At 45.3% G+C, this 21,285-nt stretch overlaps 1 protein-coding gene across 1 annotated transcript in view; it reads right to left on the reverse strand.

The window, feature by feature from the left end:
* The window catches only part of EPG5 (ectopic P-granules 5 autophagy tethering factor), a 45,851-nt gene extending 24,566 nt beyond the window's left edge, over window positions 1-21,285 (reverse strand). Inside the window, 24 exon segments of the mRNA XM_061553477.1 lie at window positions 337-503; window positions 912-1,034; window positions 2,232-2,342; window positions 2,951-2,992; window positions 2,994-3,149; window positions 4,223-4,370; window positions 4,703-4,843; window positions 5,889-6,154; window positions 7,368-7,490; window positions 8,164-8,328; window positions 9,273-9,413; window positions 10,252-10,406; window positions 10,783-10,937; window positions 12,050-12,214; window positions 12,713-12,869; window positions 13,601-13,706; window positions 14,151-14,271; window positions 14,388-14,461; window positions 15,473-15,580; window positions 15,717-15,859; window positions 16,349-16,595; window positions 16,795-17,064; window positions 17,575-18,282; window positions 20,873-21,285. Coding sequence (XP_061409461.1) covers window positions 337-503; window positions 912-1,034; window positions 2,232-2,342; window positions 2,951-2,992; window positions 2,994-3,149; window positions 4,223-4,370; window positions 4,703-4,843; window positions 5,889-6,154; window positions 7,368-7,490; window positions 8,164-8,328; window positions 9,273-9,413; window positions 10,252-10,406; window positions 10,783-10,937; window positions 12,050-12,214; window positions 12,713-12,869; window positions 13,601-13,706; window positions 14,151-14,271; window positions 14,388-14,461; window positions 15,473-15,580; window positions 15,717-15,859; window positions 16,349-16,595; window positions 16,795-17,064; window positions 17,575-18,282; window positions 20,873-20,929 — 4,049 coding nt within the window. The 5' untranslated portion in view covers window positions 20,930-21,285.

The following is a 21,285-nucleotide window of genomic DNA, read 5'->3' on the forward strand; positions in this document are numbered from 1 at the left end:
AGTGACCTTTTTAATCCACACAGTAGGGCGTTGCAATTTCTGGCATGTCCTGCTACAGAGTGAAATGTTCATCGCATGACACTGAGACCTATATTGACTTCTCAGAGCCAGACCTCTGACAATATATATAAAAAACCTCAGCGAATGTAATGTTTGTTTTGTGCAGTCATTGTCAGTCAGGCTGAAACCACCAATTAACCAATCTGCTTTAATCAGTGGCAGCTAGAACCCAGGTTCACAATCCAGGATCTCTGCAGTGTCAGCTCAGTGCTCTGACCCCTGCTCGACCAGGTCACCTCCAACTGCATTGCTTGCAACTGTGAATGGTGCCCATACCCGGTCTCCTGGCCTGGCCTGTGCAGGTAGAGGAGGAGAAATTTCTGCCAGATGAGAGGGAGCACGGGGTGGTCCTCTGGTGTGACCAGAGCCTGCTGTGCCCAGCGGTACACCATGAGACGCTGGGGCGATGGCGCCACTGGCATTTTCAGCTTGCTCTGTGCCTTCTGCGAAGACAGCAATTTAACGAGTACCACTGACCATCGAGTGTTATAAACAACTGCAACCCGCAAATAAATGTTGTAAACACACACCTGTATTGTGTAATAACTAGGCATGCAACAATACACAATAACTTTTGTTTTACTTTGTTGTGAATGTAGCATCTCTAGCAGTTGCAGGGACACGTTAACAATCACATGCAAGAGATAAGTGAAAAAGTCAACTATTAAAATAACGATGTAGTCAAGGTACCAAGAGCAAAGCAATGACTTTAACTGATTAATTATTGCACGGTTACAAGCAAAGTAGCAGTAATAATATCCGCATTGCATGTTTATTTTAACAAGTAGTGTTAATGAAGAAGGTGCAACAACAGAGGTGTGTGGTTAGAGATGTTTTTGTGAATCCTGCACCTTCAGGGCTTGCTCGGGGCTGAACATGGGGTTCGTCTGCAACTCCAACTCCACGTGCTTCCTGACCTGGGAGTCCTCCTCGAAGATTGCTTCTGTGTTCAGCACCGTCCATGCAAACCACACCTGCAAAACACAAAACACTCCTCGTGAAGGCATATGGACCGTTAGCGGGCACCTATTTGGGTTAGCACAGCACGTGTTTCGTAGAGTGGCATGACTCAAAGCCATGCACTCCTGGTGATCTTTGTATCTCCGGGGTAGACAATGATACACGGTAACAGATGTTCATTTTAGGCTGAGTCGACCGAGGACAACTACAGACCACAAATTCAATTAAGAATAGAAATCAATTTGGGTAAACAGGAATTTGGAGCCAGAACACCAGAAGCATAGTATGGTGGAAATGGCAGCCACGAGTCGCTGCATGGGGACATGTGAACCTATTGGGCAGTAACACGGCTGAGTGGAAGCGTGTTTGGTCCTTGGTGCAGAGGGTCACAAGTACAAATCGAGCGGCAGCCAGCGATTATCACTGTGGGTGTAAAAGCCTCAATAAAAGCCATCTGTTTCACAACAGACATTAAAGATTTCGTGACGTTATTCGCAAGAGTTGGCCATTGTGTGCCAGCGTCAGGATCCACATTTTTCAAAGGAGAAAATGATCCGCAAATTACTAATTTGGGATTACACTGGAGCAATTATTGTCCTCATACTGGCAGAACAATGCCTGTTTGTAGACCAGGTGCTGAGTCATCTTGTGTCTACAGAGACAGCTGCCACTTGGGGTGCCTTTCAAAATTGATTAGAGATGAGAGGTAAAGCGGTCCGGAGATGCTCCGGCATAATAGGGTGATACATCAAAAATGAATCATTATTATGACATACAACATATGTACGCATGAAAAAAATCAAGGATTCTTGCATCAATGCATCTTTACACGCATAATACCAAATGACAAATGTTGATGGCGCGAAAGAAGTTCAACATAAGTAGAACATAGAGCACAAGTTTGTCTGTGTAGTGGTTAGCACACTGCGCTATGAACCCAGCGACCCGAGTTCATTTCCCGCATCACGGCCAACACCAGTGACGATAATCTGAACCGGTCCTGGGCCTCCGCTAGGTCGACTCAAATGAGTACCTGGTGCGGTGTGTAAACATCGACACAAGGGAGACAAATGCGGCCGGGCGTAGTGCCTCGCCACCCACCCTCTCGTGTGCTGTTCCGGCCTTCATGGGTGCCCGCTAAGAGCACTTGCCCCAACAGTCTGTTAAGGCTATACAGGGGATATCTTTTATCTTTGTCACTGTTCCCTCACCTCTGAAGAATTCGCCTCTCCCTCTATGAAAGAAGGCGTTGGATTTCCTGACACCACCCAGCTGATCAGGGACGAGACAATTCCCTTGTCCCCGTGGTACCCGAGGGCGGTCTGTGATGGCAAACCAACAGAAGGCACACAGGACAAAATGATACTATTTAAATGAATAATACCGGTCATTCCATTGAAAACCCATCACTTTTAACCATTCCATTTGCATTTTCCTGGTAAAGCCTCACCGAGTCTCAAGATTTTTTATTCTAGAGGGTTCTGGAATGTTAGGCCAATTCCATTAATGAGCATTGTGCATGTATGCGAGTGGATATCACTCAGAGCACTGTACAGATAGAATCAACCCACAAATAGATCCCATCCAGTGAACAATCTGTGGATTTAATTCAATGCTGGCCATCTTGCGGGCCCATGCCTAAAGCATCTTGGGATACAATTATATTTAGATGGTATATACATCCAAACAATACTGTATTGTTACATCCGGTATGTACTGGAAAGTCATCCATCCCGTTACTAATAAGGCACAATACGGGTTTTATCCAGGCACTCCAATTTCCTCACACGAAAATAAATCATAAAAATTGGCCAAACATTCCAATGCAGAACACACCTTAAAAAGGGTTCTTGAGACTCAGAGATGCTCACGTAGACAGCTTAATGAGGTTATACAATTGAGGCCACTGGCCCTCCTTCCCCTGGGTCACCTTGTGGAGGAGGTAGAAGACTTTGTGCAGAACTTCCTCCTGGCCGGTGGTAGAAAGCCGCCTTGCACAGCTGGTCAAGCAGGAAGAGGCCGAGCGGCTCGCGGTACCAGCCCCCGAAACTCGTGAGCAGCTGGCACCAGAAGTCCAGCACGGCCGCAGGACCCACACCTCCCGGGTGGCAGCTGTCGGAAACATGGGCCTGGAAAAGGGCCGTCAGAAAAAGAGGGCAAAAAGAGGGGCGTCACAACGGAGAGGGCTGCGACGGACGTCTCTGAGAAAGGAACAACCAGTGGGGGGGGGCTATTGAGCGTGCAGGTGATGCATAGGGGGCACAAGGGGCAGCATGGAACCCACAGGCACCAGGCGATGAAGAGGGGGATACTCGACAAGGGCGGGGGTTTCTCCCATTTAATTCCTCGCACCAAGGTGCATTCCAGTCACTTCTAAGGCACTGGACACAATGCGCTCCTTTCTTGTCTATGCATAAAGCCACACTTGAGGTGAGATGTTTGTGACTTTAATTTAAGAGGCTGTACGTTGTAATTGTCAATGTCAACTTTTATGCGTCTGAAATGCAACAAGCATTGTCTATGAATATTGACAGAGTACTGCGCTAGGCAAGTGAAGAAGCATCAATTAAAATGGATTCTGCCAAAATACCTCAACATTACTTCCTTCAATCTGCCAGTTAGTGCAACTGTTGCACAGTTCACGACACATTCTAATTCTTGAGTTCTCTGCCCAAGCACAGGTTCCTGGATCAAGTTGCCTCCCATATTATCCGATGTCAATTCCCTCCAAACGCATTGCAACACCACACTATGTGCCGAGGTTCTTGAGCCAGAACTATTGAAGGAGAATTGCAATGACATCTATTGGCCTTCCTCAAAAGTATCTTTCTATTGACATCATCACTGCACGACTGGCTAACAAGATCATAATTGGATCCATGACCAGCAGTGAGCCAGACATGGAGTGCGGTGCGCACAAAAGACAAAGATCCCCGTAAAGCCTTAACAAGACTGTTTGGGGCAAGAGCTGTTAGCGAGCACCTATTCGGGCTGGCACAGCACACGAGGGGGTGGGGTGGCCAAGCACCATGGCGAGCCGCTTTTGTCTCCCTAGTGGCAATGTTTACATAACGCACCTCCTGAGGACCGGTTCAGATAATCGTCACTGGTGGTGAGCGGGAATCGAACTCGGGTCACTGGTTTTGTAGCGCAGTGCGCTAACCACTACACTACCGGGGTGCGCACACACACACACAGACACCTGTATGACGCTGTTCAGGAGCCGGACATTTTCTCCGAAAGCCAGGGCGCTGGAGAAATGCTGTGTGACTTTGTGGGTCACCTGCTGAGTCACACCCTGCGCCACCCCGCCGTCCACCTGCAGGAACGTCTGCACCAGCTGCAGAAATCTGGGACGGGCAATGCCGACAATCATTGAAATTACAACAAAAATTCCAAGCTGTTACTGGTGGCTCTAACCCTACTTTTAGCAACTTGAGGAAACTTACTTTGAGCCAAGACTAAGTGTTGTTGCCAACTGTATCTACGTGACTTTACCGAAAGAACCAAAGAGTATGTTTCGTCCAAGTTTTTGGTACAAGAATGTCTTAATGATAACAATGGGGAAAATGTATTTTAAAAAACTGTTTCGCCCATTTTGTGGAAAGTGAACCATTAGATAGTCAATTGCTAGGATACGTGAGTGGCTATTTAAGTAAGGCAGTGATGTCGACTACGGAACTGTTGGTTCTTGAGGAGGTAGAATGGGCATGAGTAGAAGCGGGGCAGGATCTTGGCCAGAGTGAACACGGTGGCCCGGAGGCAGCGAGCGTCCACCAGTGCGGAAAGCAAAAGCACGCCCTTTGCACAGAATTCTTCCACACTGGGGGGACAAAGACAACCACAAAAGATCAGAGGAAGACACGACCCAAAACGACTCTAATGCTCTGGTTCAATGTGCCATTGGCTACGTACGGTGCACAAGAAGTACAACATACATACATACTCCCATACGTTTTACCACAATGCCAATGCAGTGAAGTCAGGAGAGAAACGAAGGACTTTTACAAAGCACCTGAATGTGAATTTTAGCAGGCTTTTTTCTCATTCGTAATAGTGTAACAACACCGACGACCGAATCACTAGTAATCACATGGAATGAGGAAGATCTCATCAGATCTCAGAGTGGGCAACCACCATGCACGTCAGGTTGTCATAGGCATCTCCACGGTTGTGCTACCTGGTAGGCAGCAGAGGGCAGCGCACGAAACGCCATCGCTGATCTGTGACCGATGCGCCAACGTCTATGCTGCCCCGCCTTCACCAACGCGCATTGACCAGTGCGCGGTGCGGTGTGATAAAATAACCCACACGGTGCACGCAGAGTGGGGAAGCCCTCATCCAGCAGTGGATTGACAAAAGGGCTAAGACATGCACAGCAAAAGCTCTGTTATCTGGCATCCATGGGGAATGGAGGGTGCCGGTTAATCAAATATGCCGGTTATCTGAGAGTAATATTTATGGTTCACCAAAAGTACTTTTCAAGAAAGAAACTAAGCCAAAATTTTTACAATATTATAAATTATATACTATTTTACAGAGGTACCCACCAGTCAGTTGTACAGATTTCTAAGTTGATTATAGATCAGCAGTGGGGCCGTTTAGAGTACAGTATATTATAGTACAGTACTATACGTACAGACTGCCATCACTGCTATCACTCGGCAGCGTCCTAAAACTTCCGTAAACAACAAAAGATCTATGATAAGCGCACGGCAAGATGCCGGATGGCTGCTGGTATTTTTCCGGATACATGGAGGAGGATTTGTATTGCCGTCTATGACAGATGCCGTCTAATAAGAGCATTCCGGATGGTGAAGTGCCAGATAACAGAGCTTTCTCTGCACATGAATGTTAAGCCACCGCACCTGTGCCCCAGCGTGGTGATGGACAACGCCAGGTAGCAGCCCAGCGGGATCCCAGCGGCCACCGCCTTGCGCAGGGGGTGCAGCTCCGTGTCGGCCGCCAAGTCCGGCACGGCGCGCGGTGGCGGCGGCGTCGTCACACCCGCCCCCCCTGGGAGGATCCAGTCCATGTGGTGCAGCTTCAGCCGCAGCACCAGCTCCCACGCCCATGCATTGAAGATGCTCTCGGGAGATTGACTGGCACGCACCACGCTGGCCAGGTACGACACCTGCGATCAGGCAAGGTGTGATAAAATTAAAACAGTTTTGTGGGAAGTTTACAATGGTTGCTATATGGAGAAGTTGGCTGTTATCTTAGGAATATGGAATTCTAGATTTGAAGCTTTCGTGACTGCAAGGATTCATACTCTTAGGTTTGTTCGATAAAGTCACGTAGGTCAAAATAATAATAAAATAAATGAAAATAACTAAATTAAATCACGACGTTTCGGAAGCAACACAAGAACTCCGTCATCAGGTGTAACTGCTCCACACGCTACAGTAATTTTACTGGAGCAGTTACACCTGATGACGGAGGCTTGTGTTGCTTCCGAAACGTCGTGATTTAATTTAGTTATTTTCATTTATTATTATTTTATTATTATTATTTTTACCTACGTGACTTTACCGAAAAAACCTAAGATATTGAATTGTCCCTACTGGCTTAGGGACCCCAACAGAGCTGCCAACGATCCTCTCTCTACTCTACATCAAGATGCATAACTTCTGAGTCTTTAACAACAGTGCACAGATGCCCCCCTTTGGTAAAGTGCTCTTACTGGATATTTATAGAACTACATTACTGGGACTGCCAAGGATCAATAGCATGTTGAGCACGTAAACTTTTGCGACCAATATTATTCATAATAAAGGTTTTTGGGTTAGATCACGTAAATATGTGACGTTACGCATCACCACCCGACAGAACCAATTAGTAAGGTTTGTCATGTAAACAAAATGTGCCAATTATTCCTAGTTCAGCACACCAGTGTGTTGGAAAGTAAACCCACAACATTTACAATTTGAGTACAACATTTCGCTGGTGATTACAACCAGTTTCATCAAGCAACTTGTCAGAATTGTAAAAAAGTATTCGTTTCCGGTCTTAAATAGAGTAAGATGATGTCATCACAGTATGTCTATCAGATGTGAAGATCAGCGGGGGGTTGATTTAGTAATATCAATTATAATGGATTATGTTCATCTGTCAAAGCTTTTGCGGCCGTTTGCAACGCTCTTCCTTCTGATAATATGAAGCCACTGGAGCTACGTACTTTTAAATCTAGATTGAAAACTAATTTCTTTAGGACTGCTTTTTGTGTTTAGTTTATTGTCCTTCACCTGCACCTCCGATTAGCATGGTTGGCTACGTACGATGCGAACAAAGTTCAACATACATACATGCATGTCACAATCGGTTTCACTCAAAGCGAGCGCAGCTACCTGCTTGATGCTCTCGCTGATGATGCCCCCGTATGGCTTGTTGGCGAGGAAGCGCTGGTAGGCCTCCATCACCAGCAAGGCCACCTCCAGATGTACAGAAGAATCCACAGCGAGGCCAGTGCCCTGTAGCAGACATGCAGTCGATTAAAGTGACACAGTATTATAGAGGACACGTTAAATACAGAATGAAGATGTAATTCAATTCTATGTCCAAGATATTCAGTGGTTATCATTTGGTCATGAATATAACTTTGCTTTGAAAATGTAAATAAAATAATCAGCTTAAATTAACTTGAAAAAGCATTTCATAATTTACGGACGTGTGTTAATCCACTGCTGGATGAAGGGCACTGCATTCCGTGTGAATCAGTGCAGGTTTGTAAAGGGGCAGAAGGTAAGTGAAAGAGCCAGCACCAATTCAGATATCACTCGCTGCTGATGTTAGCCGTGGCAGAGAAACTACGTCAGGTTGACAGTGGAGTGCATTAAACTCTGGGCAACCGCTCCACCCATATAAATATAAAGTCTAAAAATATTACCAATCAAGAAAAAAGGGGGATTGATTGGTAAGAGACATCGCTAGAAAGGGTGACAGCCAATACACAATTCGAGCAACAGCCAAAAAGAATACTCGACAGAAGGACCACTGTTGAGAGAGATGAGATCAATCCATGCCGAAGAGTGAGAAACGTTGTGGCATCACAGGCGATGGAATCAAGAGGCCATCATCTGGTGCATAAACTATGGTGAATGACGATGGGTTGCCTAAAGACTGGTGTCCACTAAACTCACTCACCTGTGCATTCAGGCCCCAGTTCATGCCCTCCAAGATGAGGCACGTGAGCTTATTCTGAACAGTCAGGAGCCCATTCTCAACCAACCAGTTCCCAAGCAGGATCATGTCCTCTGACGTGGGCCGCCACCAAGTCAACGGAAGCTCCTTGAAGAGGTACAAAGCAGCCTGCCGGAGGAAGCCATGAAACCGCAGTGAATATGGAAGGGAATTACAGGAAATTAAGGATAAATTAAGGGATCCATTGCTCTGCAAATAAGCAAAATCCCTCGGAAGTAAGCACTAGATAACCATAACACCTGGGTTAACTTTTTCACATCCTGAAAAGAGATGGATAAGGTTACAAAGAGCCAGCTGATGGGCTTACCGTATATTTATTACAACCACAAGTACAAATAACTTGAACACCACGTACGTAGTCAAACACAAAACCTTAGCTTGCCAGGTAAAGCACCCTGAGCTATTAGCACTTATTCCGAAGTGACCTGCCTGCACATGATGGCTCTTCGAAGTGGCTTACCAAATAATCTAAACACAGGCATTACATTCTGAAACTCTTGCAAGGAACAAATCATAATGGATTTGCAGATTCATACTTGCTCACTAATACCTTTGCCACCGCTTTAATGAAGTAATAATTTTGGCAAACAACATAAACATGCAAATGCACAAGTTTACATGTCATTCAAATATATTTAAATTGGTGTAATCTACATCATTGCAACTCAGGGTGATCATCTTAATCAGACGTCTCCTGTGATGGTTGGAGGTCCAATTTTATAACGACAAGATGGCCTTCCTTTGTGGCTGGTGATCGAACAAAGAATGGTCACTGCACTGCGCGCTTTCAGAGCCGCTTCTGCGGCTATCTGGAACGCTCTTCATTCCGATATTAGGAAGCCACTAGAGCTATGCACTTTTAAATCTAGACTGAAAACTAATTTCTTTAGAACTGCTTTTTGTGTTTTTGTTGTCCTTCCTCCCCCACACATCCGATTTACATGGTTGGCTACGTACGGTGCGAAATAAGTTCAACATACATACAATAATAGATAACACTGTTATAGAAATCAGCATTATTATTTTTAAAAGATCGTGTCTACTGGACGCACCAATCCGACCTGGTCCAGGTTGTCTTTTGCCTGCGCCAGCAGCAGCGACACGACGTATGGGTGAGCACCGGCGATGACCACCAGCAGCTCCCGGCCCACCTTGGAGCACAGCTCCCTGGTCTGGGCGCTCACGTATGCGACCTGACGGCACAGACCCCGGAGGCAAGACACTGAAAACACAACGCAGTCATCCGCTTGGGTAGAACTGCTAGGATTAAAAGGAAGACGTAACCCAACAAACAGACAAGCAGCTATTGTTGTCTTGTAGATTTATCACCAATGTTGAAATAAAAAAAGATTCTAGAATTCGAGTCTAGCACCTTGAATCGTGACAATTCATTGAATCACCAATGAAGGTGTTTCGTTCTACCCAATGGCGGAGCCAGGCTTTTCAGGTAGGGGGGGCAACCCCTCCAGCAATGGAAAATGATAGGAATTGTTAGTAAATAAGGACTTGTCCCTTGCTTTTTATTCGACGTGTGTGCGGCGATAGCGCAGCCATCGATCGAGGGTCGAATTCAAACCGTGTGTGATCGGCATCGCGCTCGCTGAAGGTGTTTGCCTTCAGGGAAGTCGTGTACTGTATACGCAACTGCGCACAATTCTGTGAGTCACCTCTAACCGCTTTGCTGTTACTTATTGCCAATTATGTACTCAGACTATTGTCCTTTCATCTCATAGTGTCCCTGGCACGTAATAATATGCTACACAGTGGCAGTGGGGGTCACAAAATGCTGATTTATTACTAATAAACCCCAATGATCCTATCGCAATTAGGGATTTCGATTGGATCATTGGGGGGGCATGTGCCACCCCACTCCCCCACTGGCTCTGCCAGTGTTTCTACCTCCTCGCAGATTATAGGTATCTACGAGAATTACATTTTATACATTGCATCTCCCTTTAAGACCTCCTAATTTGTACAGAAGACGTTGTGTGTAGACAATCATAACCCTGCATAATGATGAGCAGCTCTTACCCGGTATATCTCCAGTGTTATGGTGCTCACTAGCTCCTCGTCGTCATCCTCTCTCTGTGCCTGGGCCATTTTTCCGAAAGCGGTGAGAAGGAAGATCGCCTCTGACTCATCCAGGCCGGACAAGTACTCTTCAAACGTGTCGCAAAACTCTTTGTCTTCAGGATAAAAAAAACGAACACCAACAACAAAATAATTTACAGGGCTGGCCTATCCCAACTTCACTTACTGCAACACAGCATTGGGATGATTGGCCAATTTCCATGTGTCTGGCTTGTGAAAATAAACCGGACAACCAGGAGAAAATCCAGGCATATCAGGAGATAACACTCAAAGCTCCACATAGGAAGCTGAAATACTTCTGAAAGGAACATTTCCCGTCTCATGACACTAACAACACGTATGTTTGCGTACCGATTGATTTCCTTGCAAATAACAAATTTGAGCACACCAGGAACTAAATTCAAGAAAAAAAATATGTAGAGAATAAGAAATACATCTGGATCGAGCTGCAAATGTGTTGACTATAATTACCAAGTAGCTTAGCCTTGCACTCGGTCACAGACAGACGCATGTATGGCTCCAGCCCCTCACGCTCTGAGAGATGCAAGCTGCAATATAGCCGCCACAGCATGGGCATGGACAGCCTTCCGTATGGCATCTCCGACATGAACTGCCAAATTCCCAACCTGCGTGCAGCATACGGCGAAGGTCACACGCGGCATCACACAGCGAGTTAACAAAAAACCCAACCCACCAGATCAACTGTAACCACAACCGCCCAAAAACAATTCAGGCAAGGGTGTTGTACAATTATAAAAAAAACTGCACCAACTGGTTAAATATTAGGTCCCCTTTATACAACACGGTGGTATGCCGATGAACAACAACTGTGCAATGCTGTATGTCAGATCTCCCTTGAACCAGGTCTCCTGGTTCAGAAAATTCTCCGAAATGGGATCTCACCTGGTCGCAAAAAAGCTTCACACATAGTAAGATGATAAAAAAAATTTCTGTTTTTACATGTAGTTTAGCTTTTTGCATGAACAATGTATGGCTTTGCAGGTGAGTTCTCCCTTGCAAGAAACTTAGTCTAAACGAGCTCACATGAGTTCACATGTGTCCTACTAATTCATGACTGCACCACAGCATGGTCTCTCTCTAGCATGGGCAGCCTATGCTATCAACCTATTGACATGCAGCGACATGCGTACCTCCCACCAACATCTCTACCAATAGCAATGTAACTGTGCACATGGCCTTGTACGCAGTCTCTGCTTGTGCAAAGTAAAATCATTGCCATCATTTGTCTCGTTCCCTTAATATTGCAGTTGCTTATAAATGCCACGCAGATGCTCGCCACGTGAATGTAGAATTTTCATTGCTCATTTGAGCAGGGAGACGCTCAGACTTTTTGACTTGACATTTTGCAACGCGCGAACATTTTTCTTTTGACCCATCGCACCTCCAATAAGCATGGTTGGCTACGTGTGGTGCGAAAGAAGTTCAACATACATACAAGAAAAAAACATCCGTTAAAAAATTCAAGAAGACTAAAATGGTTTGGACATGTTTCACAAATGAACACAGAAAATGTACCACAACTCACAATCCTTACTGAAGTACAAATAAAAAGTAGAGCGAGACAAAAAAGGCGTTGATGTAATAAAGAGCATTGAATAATCTGGGGTGTACGTATGACTGAAGCAACAGAGCTGGTCGCGAACAAAGATGGAGGGAATAAATGGGCCCAAATTGGGAAAGAAAAAAAGTGGAGATTGACAAAGGAGGCATCACCAACCGCTTAGTCCTCATCACGAACGCGGCCGTGCGGAGAAAGAGCTGGTCAAACTCGGCCTGCAGCTTGCCCAGACCGTACTGCCGAAGGGCGGCAGCCGAGGCGACGGAATCGCGGTGCTGTTGAGAAAAGCGGCTCCAGCAGTCGCTCACGTGCGACACGGTGAGCCTGGACCGAGCACGGGTGGCACAGCACAACGCAAAGTGAGCTCGCGATAAAGGTATCGGATTGCGTGCGTAGGAATCTTTAATATTTACTTCGTATATGTTGTACGTCTATCCGAGGAGGTATATAAACATCTTAGTTAATCGACGATGACAAGCAGAGACAAATCAATCCTGTTAACTGGGCAGTATTATCATTACACACATTTTATATGATTATTTTATTGTACAATCATTGGTGACTTGGGAAAAACCATCAACTTGTTACAGTTCAGAATCCAATTTCATATTCGGTGGCTGAAACTCATATTCAAACCCAGCACCTTATTGTTGCTGGCTGTGTCCTCTAACACGGTATTAGCCCCCTGAACCACCCGGCTACCTCACTGGGTGTTAAGTTTCACGTCAAGTTAAAGCATCTCAGAAAATAAAATTGAGTATTACAACGACAACACAATTTGATCAAAGGGTGACTTGGGGGCACGTGCCACCGGCCCCTCACCTCATCGTCTGCCCGATGCGCTTGACAAACTGTCGATAGCGAACCCTGTTGAAGGTTTCCAGGCCTGAGGCCAGGACCTCGATGACAGCTCCCGCCACAGCCAGCAGCTTCATCATCTCACCGCTTGTTGATTGGGCCACTGTGTACGTGCCATCATCTAAAACACACACATACACATAATACACGTATATATAGAGACACACACATACACCCCCACACTGTGAAATACTTTGAAAACTATTTATCAATAGGTGTATCAATTATCGAAATGTTCATGCTGTAAACATTTTGGAAAGATGTCCTGTTAGGCCTATAATAACAATACAATTTATAACCCGCGTAATGTTGCAGACCGAAGACGCACTGCCAAGCTCCGTGTCAGATCGCATCCCACAGTTCAAGGGAGACTCAGTTAAATGTCGACTAATGTTAGCAAGCACCTGATAATGTTAGCACAGCAAAGCACGATACAACCGGCAACAAGAGAGATACCGATTCAAAGTTTTCTAAAATATATATTGATTCATAAAACAATTATACGTGTATCAAATCATTGAAAAAATTATCTCTTTTCCATTAATTCCTATAAAATTATTGCCGAGATTCAGGGAGCAACCACATAAGACCCATGGAAATTCCTTGGGTTCAGTGTTAATTCCTGATGCTCTGACAAAATAAGGCCCTATAATGAATCCTATGGTTCAATATTAATTGCAAAGGCTCCATATGCTACATGGACCTATCTCATATATCAATAATAGTAATGGCACAGTTCAAAATTCCAAAACTGGGACTTATACCGAGTCATAGTGAATGTTAACTAAAGCTACGCTGCAGACTAATTACTCTGACAGCAGAAAAGCAAATGAAGACAAGTCGGCCGGCTACCTTGCATTCCCAGAAGTTTCTGAAAGAGCTCTTGGAAAGGGAACTGGCAGAAGAGTGCGACCAGGTCATTTTCGAGCAGTAGAAGCCAGCTGTCTTCATTTTCTTCCTAAACAAACACAGCGTCAACTCAGCAAGGGGAGCAGTCACTAAATCCGGTAAAAAAAAAGCTGGTGAGAGTACGTACAAATCCAAAAAACAAAACACGTACATTTCAAAACGCAGTGCGAGAAACCAAATATAATAAATGGTAAAGAATAAAAGTTTTTAAAAAGGTCCCATTATAAATACCTATATTGAGCAACACATACTTTCTAAATACAAATTGTTGATGAGGCTGGGTAGCTTAATAAAAAACCAAAAAAAAATCGACAACAACTAGATATCAGCCAGTGGGTCTCTCGTGAGCCAGCGCCGAGATGAGAACACAGGGCAAGGTGTGGAACAAAGCTTAAAGCGAGCCAGTTTCTATGTCTTTGGTGCCCGCATACAAAGCCCAACTTTGGCACAGCCATCGTCAACGGAGCTATGATTTGTGGTGCACGAAGTTCACCTCTTCTCCGGCTTCATCCACAAACGTCCAGAGCTGCTGCTTCTCACCGGCGGCTTGAGCCGACACGGGGAATGGCGGTTTCTCCACCGCTTTCAGCTGGCACAGGAACTCACTGCGATTGCTAAACATCGAACAGCGCCGAAAATCTCAGTTGAAGAAAAAGCCTTCAAATTAAATCAAGAAATTCATAATAGGCACAACAAAACCTGGGAGTGCATAAAGTGTAGCAAAACCTACCGCACAGGTGACATGAGCACTGCCAAAGGCTTCATAAACCGAGACACAATCCCTGGCCCTTCGCCCATTCTGATCTGAAAAATCACACAAACGGCCAATTGTTAGATCGTGACACCAATGCTCATGATAACCTATTCGCTATACACGGTGTGTGTGGCTTGATAATTTTTACAAATCAACGCAAAAATCATGTAGATACGTACCTAGCAGAGGTGAGACTATTCACACTCCCAGGGATTCAATGAACTGTCGCGATTTAGAGTCTTAGTTCAATTGCTAAATCGACTACTTAATTCACTTTGCAAGAAAGTACCCGCCACCAGTGGGAGCAAGGGTGATTGGAACACATTACAAACAATAAGAATCTAAAAACATTTGCAATTACACATGCGGTTCGACACATGCATCATAAACTGTAGATTAGATATTAATCAATGAATCAATAAAATGTCACACCACTAGCTCCTAGGCTTGTGTCCTGGGATTTGGTCATGAGGAGCAAGACCTTAAATTTACTTTCAGGTGTGAGCAACAACACACATTGGTGATATCACTGTCAAGACAATGCATGAAAAGCTAAAGCAGCCCTAACAGCGAAATAATGTGCTACAACACAAATACTGTCACTGTAAAATGATTTTTTTCCTTCACATTACCAAAACCTCAATCTTTTGTAGAGCAGGACTAGATGAATGAAATGGATAAATAATTTTCGATTTAAAGCTTTTGTGACTGCAGGGATTCATCTTCTTGGTTCTTTCGGTAAAGTCACGTAGAAGGGAAAAAATAAAATAATAAAAATAAAACATAATTGAATAAAATTCTCACGACGTTTCGGCCACAACGCAAGCAGCCGTCCTCAAGTGAAGAACAGGGCTGTCGGAAAGACAGCGTCCGAATGAACGTTGTGGCCGAAACGTCGTGAGAATTTTATTTTATTATGTTTTATTTTTATTATTTTATTATTTCCCTTCTACGTGACTTTACCGAAAGAACCAAGAAGATGGATAAATAATTGTGAAATATAACAATGGCTCCTTTTTTGTTTGTGTCGCTCTTGGGCTTATTTTGAGCAACTGCCTTACCTGCAAAAAGGGCGCAGCCCACTCAGCCACTCCTGCTGGGCAGCGAAGAACGTGGTTCAAAAGAAAAATATCCTCATTTATCGAGCCGACCCTCAGGAGCACAGCCACCTGTGTAGAAACAACACGGATTACAAACCAAACGGAAGAATACATCCTGCTCGCTCACGAATCGTAGAGAGAGCAAGAAAGGCCACAGGTGATTGGGAGGATTTTGACAGCGCGAGGAGAGCCGACGACAGCTCACCAATTGTTGCAGCCACCCTTGCACGTCCGAGTTGAACTGTGCATCGGCGATAGATCGACGCTTGAAGCCGAACAGAACGCTGACGCTTCTCGTCAGCTGCAGCAGCTCGCTGACCGTGCACTTAGACTTCGCAGTGCGTCGTTCTGAAACGAGCAGAAAGAAGTGGGCATCTGTGAGCAGCAGTAACTCCCGATGGACGCAAATACAATCGCAGAAGACGCACGCAACTCCAGTCGATGGGATAGTTGTCTTGTTCTTAAAATATTAGTGAACAATGCAGAGTTAAAACACCAGGAGGAAACAAAGGGGTAACAGCTAGTTAATTTTTGAATAATATAAAAACTAACCACATTCATCATTTGCCAAATAATTTGTATAAATAATAGGTTTCTCTAAAGATTGTTTTCGATAATAAATATTAAATTCTGTTATCTTCATGCACTTGCACCCTCAATACTTGGCAACCACCAAAATATGAAAAACAGCATCAACAATTCAGCAGCAATTTTGGACATTAATTATAACATTGTGGGGCAGTGAAACTGTCGGGAAACAAGAGTTACAAATCTAAGAGAAAAAGCGGTGAACCGGATCGTTGCGCCACTGAAGCAGACCCTGGTGCGAGGCGAGACCTGGGGGGCTGTCCACGCTGTGCGTGAAGGCACGGAAGGCGGGTGTCTGGCGCAGCAGGTGGTGGAGGTAGGACTCCACCTGCAAGCGAGACAGCACCGAAGTGTACGTGTGCAGTGCCAGCGTCTGGTAAAGCAGCTCCGACCGGGCCTTGAGCAGCCGTTGCAGCTCCGTGAACGCCCCGGCGTTCAGCTCCACCGTCTGGAAGTGGTGCTTCCCAGTAACCTTCACCTTGTCTGCACATATGCCCTGGATGAAGTGTGCAACGGAAACAAAACGTCATCGAACATCAGTGGGTCACAAGCCTCTATCAAGTCTCTAATTTTGCCACAGAGCCACAAAAACAAGACTGTTGACTCAAAGTGGCCACGACACGTTTCAAAGGTTTGACATCAGAGGCAACAGTAGTATTGTGGTGGCTATAGAAGCACAGGAGCTGCCCCCTAACCTGTGCAGTGGCTTGGCCCTCAGTGAAGATCCACAGGCGGCGCTTGAGGGCCTTGTATTCGGACAGCATGGCCTGGAGCTGAGCCTGGGCCGAGAGCAGCTCACGCCGGCAGCGCAGGTAGTGCAGCAGCAGCTCGTGCAGCTCGTGGCCCTCCTGCCGAGCCTGCGCCGAAAACTCCTCCTCCATGGTCACCATTGCCACCGGGCCCTCAAGCCAGGAGCACGGGTAGAGCATGCGCAGCTGCTCGTACGAGAAAGCTGCATCGGCTTCCTGCAAACAGGAACATGGCATTGCGGCAAGAGACATGTTAGGGTAGGCAACTGAATTTGTATAAACGGTGCCGGTTAGTGGAAGCAGGTGTTTTTACGCCATTTAATAGGCATGCACAAAAAGTAATCAGATTTTCACATGCATGACTTGGAATGTAAGAATTGATTTCAAAAGATGAATCTCAGGATTATTGTATGCCTACTGTTAATCTCAGAACAGAAAAAGGCATTTAAGGATATTTAATTTGACCAATTTGGGAAATAAGAGGCACACTTTTGACGGCATATTTGAGGCGCATGATACACACATGCAGCAAATCATACATGCAAGATTTGATCGTTTATAATTTCTGGAAATTATATGATATACAGAAAATAAACTAGGCATATAAAGGAAAAAATAGACAATGAATGATTCGACTCTTGATTAAATCTTAGCAATTTTCTAATAGTTGGGGGTGTGAATTTTTTCACACCTAAAAACTTTCATTGAAAATTTGAGAAACTGTACCTTCTCCTCTTCAATTTCTTTCTCTTGTGATGCGTGAACCCTCTCGTCTGCCACTTCCCTCGGTAACTCCGGGTAAAGCTTCTCGATGGTCACGCTGCTCATTTGCGCGACAAGTTCCCTGTGGGACCGCAACCTCTCAGCACTTTTGGCAACGTGCAGTACCGCCGTACTTTTGCCCAACTCAAACGATGCCCCCACGTCCATGCTTGGGAATGCTTCGACAAGATCCGCTGCCTCTTCTGAAACCTCCACAAGTGCTGCACCTTCTCCTTCCACTTGGCTCAGCGCAGGATACAAAGGGGCAGGCGCTTCTGCCGGAACACGACATTTGGTGCCCACCAGTCGGCCTTCGGGAACGTGAACCTCTGACTCCAAGTCTGTCCACGAATCCTTTGCCAAGTCTACATGCGTGGAGACATCAGTGGGGGCAGTTGGGAGCAGTTTTTGTACTTTTCCCACATCGCCAGCCTTCCACGCGTCCGGGAGAATCGGTTGTGCGCTCTCCAATTTGGCAGTTTCCTCCGGCGCCTTGGGCAAGGACTCTGGCGTCTCTGGTCCAGCGCATGTTCTTTCACGCTGTTGCTCCCCACGTACTCTGTGTTCGCCAGCGATTTCATGAGAACTGTCCACCTGAGAGTCTTCTCTTGTGGCTTTGGGAGGTCCGGGTTGTTCAACATCATCGTAGGTCTTTGATAACTTGTTTTTGTCCTAGGCAGAGATGAAGCAATGTTACTTGTACTTAGAATACCAATGGCAGCTGTAACATGTATTCACTTCATATCATGTGGATTAACTAATAAAGGTACTGTTTTGGTTTTTATTTCAGGGAGCCAAATAAGCTCCTTTTGATATTCCTGGGAAATATTGTATGCGTCCCTCAGTCAGAGGCCGATTTCAAAATCAAATAAAATTAAAGAACATCTGAACTTATACCAAAGTACAACGCAGCTCACCAACAACATACCTCATATCTGTGTAGAGTTGAGTAAGTTTGGCAATAAAGAGGTATTTAGATTTTTACAAAGTAACGTTGATACATTAACTTGTGTGGGTTCGATCGTGCGGTGCATGAGTGTTATTTGAAGTGCATATACATTTTTCCGTGACCACAATCCTTTTGTACAAATACATCCACACGCAAAAATGGAAGTTCCCATTATAACCCAGCATGACAACTTGTTTTTAATACGTGTCCAATTACTGAATGTTGACTTCATTATGTCTTCTTGTTTCTTTCGGTAAAGTCACGTAGAAGGGAAGTAATAAAATAATAAAAATAAAACATAATAATGTTTTATTATGTTTTATTTTTATTATTTTATTACTTCCCTTCTACGTGACTTTACCGAAAGAAACAAGAAGATGAATCCCTGCAGTCACGAAAGCTTTAAATCGAAATTCATTATGTCTGTGAACTGTTAGACATGAAATTATACATGCACAAAAATATTGTCCATTTAGAACAAAAACACGTGTTAAAATTTCACAACACGTGGATAACAGATCAAAATTAACCTCCTCACCGTCTACTCTTGTCATGCACATGTACAGATTTTTTGTCAATCTACTGCTGGATGAAGGCTCCCCACACCGTTCGGGCAGTGGGGATTATCAGACCATAAATCACCATGCTGGTTAGTGCGTGTTGATGAAAAGAGCATAGTTGTGGCACCGTAGTAGTACAGTACGATGGATTTTAAGGCAATGCCCACAACGTAGCGCTGCAGCCTACAACACCTGTTACGCAATGTGCTTACTCATTCAAGTACTAGCCAGGGTCAATATAGCCTAGCTTCTGAGCTCTGAAGAGATGAGGTGCATTCCGGTTGATTTGGTCATCAGCGTCTTCTACAACAGTATATAAACGGTGAAGTGACAAAGCGATAAAACTAGAACGCAGGCACACAACAATGGGTCTCTCTTCATGAGATACACACATGGAGGCAATTTCAGTAGCAAACATGAGAACCCATGATTAACATGTTTGCCAATAAACTCAGCTATGTAAACGTCCTCCGTTGATTCACGTTCGGTCAACCAGCAAAACATTGCACAGTACTGAATATAGTAAGTACGTAATCTGTCAAAAAATACAGCGGAAAAAATGTAAGAGGCACATGACAAGCACACGAGATTCCCACACAAGCGCTGACGAAAATATTTGGGGCTGTAAAGCCCCATGAATTTAAACTTATGCTACGTTTCCATGACATACAAAGCAAAGGACTTTGGAATTGGATTTTGGGTCATGGGGGCTCTAAGTTCTAGGTTAGAGACTACAGGTGTTCATTAAAGGTAGAAATTACAGGGATCAGAGATATGGGCAAGAAATCTTGAAGTGATCAGGTTTTAGGCTCCAGGAACCAATGCTTTTTGATTCTAGGATCCAAGGTTTGAGGCAACAAGAAACCTGGCTGTAGAACTCTTGAAAACCCATGATTTCGGAACCAGAAATCCAAGACCTGCGGCCCAGGAATTAAGAAGACACGTAAAATCAAGGTTTGTGACGTTAGGAAGCCAGGCTTTAACACTCAGAAAATACAGTCTGGATATCAGAGGCGCAAAGTTTCGAGTCCTAAATACCACCAGAATTTGGGACTAAAAGACTGCAGGCCTTTGGACCAATAAAACCCAGGCTTTGGAACAGTGACCCCAATGTTTACGGTCCCTGCAGATATCCCAACATTCAAGACTAGCACCCTGAGAATCCACACTTAAGGATAGAGAAACACAGGTTTTAAGACCAAAGGGACAGATTTTATGTCATCCAGAGATGCAAGGCTGCGAGACCCATGGTACCCAGGCTTTTGACACGTAAACAAGACACCTCTTTGGAACCTAAGCCACACATGTTCAATCCTGTACTGTACATACATACAAAACAAAGGTTTCACTTTCTACGACACCAAACACTTCAGGAACCAGGGACACCAAGGCTCAAGAACCAAGGCAGCCAATGTTTTGGATGAATACATTGTGCCCCGTGACCCCAGTGTTCATGACCCCGGGGACACGAAATGTCCGTGGGGAAACCCAGAAACTCCCCGAGTTTGAGACCCAAAACACTTCAGGAACCAGGGACACCAAGGCTCAAGAACCAAGGCAGCCAATGTTTTGGATGAATACATTGTGCCCCATGACCCCAGGCTTCATGACCCCGGAGACATGAAATGTCCGTGGGGATACCAGAAACTCCCCGAGTTTGAGACCCCCCCCCCCAGACCCGTTTACCCAAAGTCTGTGGGTCTCACAGACTCCCCCGGTCACCCGCGGTGAGCCCCGCGAGAGAACGACCCACCTTGGCCGGGGCCGCGCGCTGTCTTTGTTTACGACGAGGCCGCACGGCCTCCGCCATGCCGCCACTGACGCCGCCACCACCACTACTGTACTACTACTGCCGCCACCACCACCACCACTACTGTACTACTACTGACGCCACCACCACTACTACTACTACTGTACTACTACTGACACCACCACCACCACTACTGTACTACTACTGACGCCACCACCACTACTACTACTACTGTACTACTACTGACACCACCACCACTACTGTACTACTACTGACGCCACCACCACTACTACTACTACTGTACTACTACTGACACCACCACCACCACCACTACTGTACTACTACTGACACCACCACCACTACTGTACTACTACTGACGCCACCACCACTACTACTACTACTGTACTACTACTGAC

Source organism: Lethenteron reissneri, chromosome 18, assembly GCF_015708825.2.
Source record: "Lethenteron reissneri isolate LAM-NWPU_2019-01 chromosome 18, ASM1570882v1, whole genome shotgun sequence".
Lineage (NCBI taxonomy): Eukaryota > Metazoa > Chordata > Hyperoartia > Petromyzontiformes > Petromyzontidae > Lethenteron > Lethenteron reissneri.